This window comes from Sinocyclocheilus anshuiensis, unplaced genomic scaffold (assembly GCF_001515605.1).
Source record: "Sinocyclocheilus anshuiensis isolate Anshui unplaced genomic scaffold, SAMN03320099.WGS_v1.1 scaffold44, whole genome shotgun sequence".
NCBI classification, from domain to species: domain Eukaryota; kingdom Metazoa; phylum Chordata; class Actinopteri; order Cypriniformes; family Cyprinidae; genus Sinocyclocheilus; species Sinocyclocheilus anshuiensis.
This window is the reverse complement of record NW_015555746.1, coordinates 735,654-742,880: the sequence shown is the minus strand read 5'-3', so window position 1 is coordinate 742,880 and position 7,227 is coordinate 735,654. Positions and strand designations below refer to the sequence as shown.

General features: G+C 35.3%; 3 protein-coding genes across 3 annotated transcripts in view; 1 reads left to right on the top strand and 2 right to left on the bottom strand.

Annotated features, from left to right (window-relative positions):
- Nucleotides 1–3,258, bottom strand: part of LOC107673548 (protein RFT1 homolog) — a 7,689-nt gene extending 4,431 nt beyond the window's left edge. Inside the window, exons 1-11 of the mRNA XM_016467172.1 lie at nucleotides 3,017–3,258; nucleotides 2,835–2,920; nucleotides 2,639–2,758; nucleotides 2,245–2,434; nucleotides 2,045–2,146; nucleotides 1,808–1,942; nucleotides 1,639–1,717; nucleotides 1,512–1,562; nucleotides 1,304–1,434; nucleotides 1,071–1,215; nucleotides 863–968 (exon numbers count right to left, since the gene is read on the bottom strand). Coding sequence (XP_016322658.1) covers nucleotides 863–968; nucleotides 1,071–1,215; nucleotides 1,304–1,434; nucleotides 1,512–1,562; nucleotides 1,639–1,717; nucleotides 1,808–1,942; nucleotides 2,045–2,146; nucleotides 2,245–2,434; nucleotides 2,639–2,758; nucleotides 2,835–2,920; nucleotides 3,017–3,079 — 1,208 coding nt within the window. The 5' untranslated portion in view covers nucleotides 3,080–3,258. The remainder of the gene's footprint in view (nucleotides 1–862; nucleotides 969–1,070; nucleotides 1,216–1,303; nucleotides 1,435–1,511; nucleotides 1,563–1,638; nucleotides 1,718–1,807; nucleotides 1,943–2,044; nucleotides 2,147–2,244; nucleotides 2,435–2,638; nucleotides 2,759–2,834; nucleotides 2,921–3,016) is intronic.
- Nucleotides 3,259–4,543: 1,285 nt separating this feature from the next.
- LOC107673551 (UPF0739 protein C1orf74 homolog) lies at nucleotides 4,544–5,634 on the top strand. The gene has a single exon (XM_016467174.1). It carries the CDS (start codon nucleotides 4,789–4,791, stop codon nucleotides 5,470–5,472), a length of 684 nt encoding a protein of 227 aa, XP_016322660.1. The 5' UTR covers nucleotides 4,544–4,788; the 3' UTR covers nucleotides 5,473–5,634.
- Nucleotides 5,635–6,113: 479 nt separating this feature from the next.
- Nucleotides 6,114–7,227, bottom strand: part of sirt4 (sirtuin 4) — a 3,590-nt gene continuing 2,476 nt past the window's right edge. Inside the window, exon 4 of the mRNA XM_016467173.1 lies at nucleotides 6,114–6,684. Within this exon, the coding sequence (XP_016322659.1) occupies nucleotides 6,535–6,684 (150 nt within the window). The 3' untranslated portion in view covers nucleotides 6,114–6,534. The remainder of the gene's footprint in view (nucleotides 6,685–7,227) is intronic.

Here is a 7,227-nt window from a genome sequence, read left to right as displayed (position 1 = left end):
TCGAAGAGGATTTTAACGTTTCCTCAGAGCAATTTAAAAGCAATTTTTGTGAGTTTTCATAAAATGCAATCATTGTTAGTGCATGTCATTTAAGTTTATGATAGTAAAAATCAATTTACTAAGACATTGGTTGCATATACGACTTTTCACCTTACAAAAAAGTATTGTGGCTGTAAATACAGTATATACTGTACACTACCAGTTTAGGGTTTAGGGTCAGTAAGATTTTTTAAAAGAAATTCATACTTTTATTATTCAAGGACGCATTCCTAAAGTGAAATATACACACACACTACAGTTTAAAAGTTTAGGGTCAGTAAGATTTTTTAAAAGAAATTCATACTTTTATTATTCAAGGACGCATTCAATTAATCTAAAGTGAATGTGAAGACCTTACAACAATTTGTTCAACAATTTATATTAAACAAATGCTGTTCTTCAAATAAATGTGTTTTTAAGAAGAATCCTTTAAAAATGCATCATGGTTTCCACAAAAATATTATGCAGCACAACTGGTTTCAACTGTTATAATAATAATAAGAAATGTTACTTGAGCACCAAATCAGCATATTAGAATGATTTCTGATAGATCATGTGACACTGAAGACTGGAGTAATGATGTTGAAAATTCATCTTTGCCATCACAGGAATAAATGACACTTCAAAATATATTAACATAGAAAACAGTTATTTTAAACTGTAATAATATTTCACAATGTTACTGTTGTTAGTGTATTTTTGATCAAATAAATTAAGTCTTGGAGAACATAAAACAATTCTTTCAAAAACATTACAAAATCCTACAGACCCCAAATGTTTGAATGGTAGTGTATTTATACAGTATAGCAATTATGTTGTTCACCTGTCAACCTCCTCTTTGCTCATGGCAGCAAAAACAAAACACTCTGTTACTCCATTAATGGCTAACAGCAGAACATAACAACTATAACACCGCAGGAGAGCTGGCCCTGCAAAAAACAAACAAACCACTTAAATATTTACGGCAAACACACACAAATAAAAATGTACTCATCTGAACTGCAAAGTTAGTAAGCGTATTTGTGTTTTACCGGCTCCGCTGCTCAGAAGTTCCCCGCCGTAGATGTCAAGTGCCAGATGAGAATATGCATAACCAAAAACTGTGATGATCAGACCAATCAAAAGCACCAGCTTCAAAAGACACTCCAGTACTTCAGCTGCCATGGAAACTTCCTCCTGTGGACCAATCAGCATTTTACAGTTATCCAACCCCACATCTGGCTAGCTGCACTAGATAAAGTTAGGCGCATAAACAGACACTGACTTGTTTTTGATGTCGTACATCTCGTCCACGCTCCAGGACTTTAGCGAAGAACACATAGAAACTCTCCTCAATGGGCAAAAAAAGAAATCTTGCTACCATTGAGCCCAGATTGTTTATTATATCATAAACTCCTGTAAATAGAAAATAAGTATAATATGACTATATTGTTTGTATATAATAGTTTGTGTATATGAATGTACAAACTCACCCTGATCGCCAAAGTTAAGCACATTCAAAAATGTCATCACATAACGCTCGCCTATAAAATCAAAATGAAATATTTATTGGAAAGATTTCAACATTCATAAAAAAAAAAAAAAGAGCATGATTTTTACCTTCTGTAAGTATCTGTTTGAGAAATGACTGTTTGAAAAAGCTCCAGGTTAGTGTGGTCAACTTCCAATTTAGTAGTGGCTAAAAAACAAACATATAGTGTAGTTGTTTCACTGAAATAAAAAGGGTATACAACAGAGCATTGTGGTGTCGTATTAGAAAATAAGTCACCTCATGATCCACTCCAGATGGCAGAAGGTCTTTTATGTGACTAACAGGGAACAATTTCTTCTCTGCTTCCTCTGAGCCAAGGAAACGAACGAAGTATAACATGTAACAAAGCACCAAAAACCCTGCATAGACACACTGTGAAATGAAAACACAGAATCAAGATTAGAAACCAGAAGGCAACCAAAAACTATATACGTTGCATATGTTCAGTGTGTAAACATGCAAATATATATATACCTGGGCTGCAGAAAAGATATAGAGCCCCCACTGAGGTGCTGAGACCACCATCACTACAGTAACAAGACATTTAGCGATCATGGCTAAGCTTTCGGCAATCACCTGTGAATATATGTCATTTGGTCAGACAGTTTCACCTTATTCGATCTACAATGATTCTATCAAGAGTAAAATAAAGTATGAAAGGCAGATTGTGACACCTTCAAACGGACGAACATGTGTGCATGTGCAAGAACCCAGAGAGGTTCAGCCAGCAGCTCTGTTAGAGCAGCCAAGCAGAACAATCCAACAGCAGGAACATAATGCGGGATGGACTCTGGATCAGGTGCCTGGAGCAGCCACCACCACACACACACCAACAACACACCCCACACACACCCCACAGGAAATCTAAGAGTTTGAGAAGAAATAAAAAACATTTTCATTTTAGGTGAACTATTCCTTGAAATTTCAGATATGATAGATTTACTTATTTCCTGTCAATCTTTGATTGCAATCATTCAAGAGTTCATTAGTGCATTTCCCCCTTTTAAGTGTGTTGGTTCCAGAGGTAAGAAAATTTTGGTTAATAAACCTACAGGCATTTCTACTTACATGAGCCATAACAGGTTGATAACCTGTCTCCAGTTACGCCCCGCCCCTTCGCCGCTTAGACACGCCCTCCGGAACGCCTCCCTAGACAAAAACACCAATGTAGAATAGAGCAGCATCAACCTATAACAAAAGCAAACGTTGCAGTTAGTGGCCAATGGAAACGAATGTTCGAGATGATGTGTAACTTTAAACCCACCTGACATTTACCACACCTATTAGCTCCTTAGACACAAACCGTAAAGTAAATGCGTTCAAGAGAAACGTCAACACTCGAAACATCACCTGCAGCATAAAACATATCAACATACTGTTTTACTATATGTTTCTAATAAAGGTGTATTTGGTGTGTGTACAGTAGTAGAGTGTGTGTGACAGTACCTGAAGCAGAACACTGTAAGAGGCTAGTGTTGAAGCACTCTTGAGCACATCCTCTGAGCCCATTGTGAACTTTACTTTTTAACTCAACTATTTAAACTGACTATCAATAAAATCACCAAGATTCGCCGGTGGAAAATAAACGTTACCTTCGTTTCATTATACAGATATTATACTAGGACACTGTACTGCAGTGGTCTCCTAATGGATTTGCCATTTGGTATTTAACAACTGTACGAGTTGTCAAATAGAATATACTTCCGTGATACCATTTCAAATTAAAAGTCCTTATATCTCGGTGGCGTTTCTAAACTAACTTTTTGGAGGAAACTGGTCGGCTCGTGTCATTTCATACTTATTTAAAATGTTCATAATATTCTGCACTGAAACAAAAATATATGTTAAATTAAATGTTAAATTTATGAACATTGTAGCACTTTTAACTTGTTACAACTTTTAACAGGAAGTTACATGAATTTTGATTCACCCCAATGACTCGAATCTTTCGAATCGCGATTCTTTCAGTGGCCCTTTCTGCTACATGTGAATGTGAATCTATGTGAACCTTTTTTTGTGAAATGAACAATTCACTGAATCATTCGTTCGTTTCGTTAAAATACCGAGTCGATGAAAACGTCTAACAAAAAAGGGTGTGATTGAAGAATGCTGGGAGCATGGAAACAAAAATATTAAAAGCTTTGGATGGATTGCTAAAAGGGAAGCACAAGTTGTTGGTATTGCAGACTGTGATGTTAGCCCTACTGTGATATTATCCAGTATACCACCGTGGATTTTTCCTATGCCAATAGTCGATTTTCAAATACAAATAAAAATTAAGAATGAGAAAGAAACCCCTAAGAACATTATTGCACAGCAGTATTTAGATCAGACTTATCCATCGTGGTTACATATATATACTGATGGTTCTAAAGACCCTATCTCTGGCAGAACAGCTGCTGGTGGATGTTTCCTGTGCCAATAGTCGATTTTCAAATACAAATAAAAATTAAGAATGAGAAAGAAACCCCTAAGAACATTATTGCACAGCAGTATTTAGATCAGACTTATCCATCGTGGTTAATTGTTAGTTAAGTAATGTAAGCTTAATAACATTTTTGTGGGTTCCCGCTCATGTGGGAGTGGAGGCTAATGAAGTGGTTGATAAGCTTGCTAAGCAAGCTCTTAAAACACTCGGAAATAGATATTCAAGTGACTCTTAGCAAAAATTAGGTTAAAGGGAAAATTAAAGAATTCATAGACCAAAAATGGCAAGAAGTATGGAACTATGATGCAGAACAAGGTAAAATATATGGTGCTATTGTTAAATACATTAAAGTAATAGGATTAATCAGAAGAATTTAGGAATGTGTGTTTTTTTATTTTTGTATATATATATATATATATATATATATATATAAATATGTATATATTAGTTGCTTATTAGTGCTCCACACTCCAGTCCAGTTGGTGGCGGTAAATGCACCAGAAGTTGGTTTGCCATCCGCCATAAAACGTTATTAGAAGAAGAACGTCTAACAACACCACTACAATATACCTGACCAATGCTGGAACGTGAACCTTCATTAATTAAGTGTTCAACAACTTTTAGAATCAATTTGTGTGTCCTGCTGTCAACAAATATTTTATATTTGTGTTTGTAAACGGGTGCAATGGTTGCTTCATCAGAAATGCTAATCTCTGCCGCACAGAAGTTATTGTGTCCTCGTAAGAAACGTTGATCTCCGTCCACATGTCTTGATGTGACTGTTCAAATAATGGCTGTGGATCTGGGCGTCAAACCCGCGCTGCTTTACGACAGTAATGCAGCATCCCCGGAGCAGCTTCAGATGTACCTCGAATCTCTACAGGAGTCTGGAGTTGTAACCAATCCTCTACGGATTATGTCCATTGATGAAAACGCATTCATTTTTAATCCTGCCACTATTGAGTCCCACTTGGATGATCTTCTCCAAAGCAAAAGTCTCCTTCTGATTGACATATGTCCCTCAATAAAACAACCTGTCTTGGTTGGCTTTGAAAAGACAACCGAGGATATGATCAAAACTCTTTCAGAATTCTTCATGAGTGAGCTGGAGAAAGGCTCCTCAGTGATTGTGTTGGGAGAGGAGTTGTATAATGACTGGAACTTGTGCACTCTTTTTGGAATCCTGTTAGGTTACCCAGCCTCATACTGGTTTGACCAAACTAAAGGATTTGGGAACTGTCTGTGTATGACACCACTGGTGGTGAGCACGGTTTGGGTCAAATGGCAGATAGATGACATAAATCATCGCTGTTGTCTTTACTCATTTAGTGTTCCAAAAGAGCTCTGGTCAGAAGTACAAAGTCATGTACAACGGTGGACTGAGCACGTGAGAGAGAGATTTAACAAACAGCCAGTTCTGACTGATCTCTGCTTTTCTAGAGATACTGTCACTTTGCCCTCTGTGACCCTTTGAATAAACCTGATATATGTCTCTTGTTTATTATTAAGTGTGTTTTCTCAGATATGCATCACCTATTTTCAGTATCATTTATGCTCTTCATAGATTTCTTACCAAAGCAACATATAATAATGTGTGCATATAATAAATTCAGGCAGTGAATCTCAACCTTTTTGACTCCAAGGTTTCCCTTTTATAAAAAAAAAAAAAAAAAAAAAAATCCTAAAAATTAAAAAACAAAGTCCTTTACAAAATCCTTTATATCTACATTAGTTACATATATTATACTCATGTAAAGTGATATATATATATAACAGATCTCAACTGCTTGATGGTTTATATTGTTGAAAAATGTAAACTATATTGTTGGCTAGTTCTAAACTGCTCAATGCAACTATAAGGCATGAAGATATTAAGATATTGGAAACATTTACACCATGACTTTCTGTAAAACTGTTTTGAAACAATGTATTGTGAAAATCACTTAATACAATTAACTTGACTTGTATTGTCAGGCAGAACAAATAAATGATTAACATGTACATTTTTTATGTGTTCCAATGCATTTTAAAAACATCCTAGTACATTCACATATTCAAAAATACATATTTAAATAGTAATTCATCATTAACCAAACGTTTATTAGTAAATAAAAGAGTCATAATCTATATAGCTCGTTTTGAATTGCAGCATTATTATGACTGTTTCCCATGCTGATTCTTAAGAAGCTCTAACTTTTCAGAGAGTGAATTCTAGATCGGAAATGCAGTTGTCCCTATGAACCTACTTTATAATTTTTAAGCATTTAAACTTAACTCTTTAGTGCCAGTGCTGTATTGCACTTCAAACTCTAGCTAATGAATGTGTGTATATGTTAAAGTAATTCCGTAACTTGAGGTAGAGATCAGTTATTAGGGTTGGGTTAGGGTTAGGTTATATAACTAACTGATCAGTTATCAGTTATTATGCAAGCAGCCTACAACCAAACCAAATCTATGTTCCAGTAATGCTGTGATGAGTCGAGTGCTGAGGTTCAGAATAGCTTCAAGGAAAAGAGTCTCAAGAGTTTCTAATTTCTCAGAGCTGAATGGCCGGCAGCACTTCTCCACAGCGCACACTCACCCTGATGCCAGTAAGATGATCAGCTCTAGTGGGTCCTATATTCACGATGGCTATTGGAAGCTTTCTTTCACTAGCAGCAAGGAGAAAGCGGTACCCTGAAAAAACCTGAAAAGGAAAACAAATTCCTTCACCTTTTTCCAAATGTCTTGAGAAAGTATCGAGTCAAAGAGGAAAAATTCTTTGCATTATCTAGGCCAGGGATACTCATTAACTAGTTCAAACTCTAGCCAAACACACCTGAACCAACTACTCAAGGTCTTTGGTTTACTTGAAGATTACAAGAAGGTGCACTGAAATAGGGTTGTGACTATTTGTGGGGATCAATGTTATTTTAGTATTACTGAGATACTTTTGCTATTATAGTAAATAGTATTATACATAGTACAATTTTTCAAATTAATTTTTATTTTCCATTTTCATTTGAATAATTTTACTATTATAATGACTTAATTTAATGTTAGTTATTTTAATTTTAGTTATTTTTACACTTTGGGTAATTTTGTTGTTTGTTTTTGTAAATTTCATTAATTTTAGTTTTGTTGTTTCTATAGTTTTTATTTCAGCTTTAGTTTCAGTTATTTTAGTACATCAAGTTAAACAAAATGAAAATGAGAAATGTATGAAAGCTTGTTCCTGCCAAAGAATATA

Coding starts and splice junctions, on each gene's coding strand:
- LOC107673551 (XM_016467174.1), top strand. CDS start 4,789: ATGGCTGTGGATCTGGGCGTCAAACCCGCGCTGCTTTACGACAGTAAT.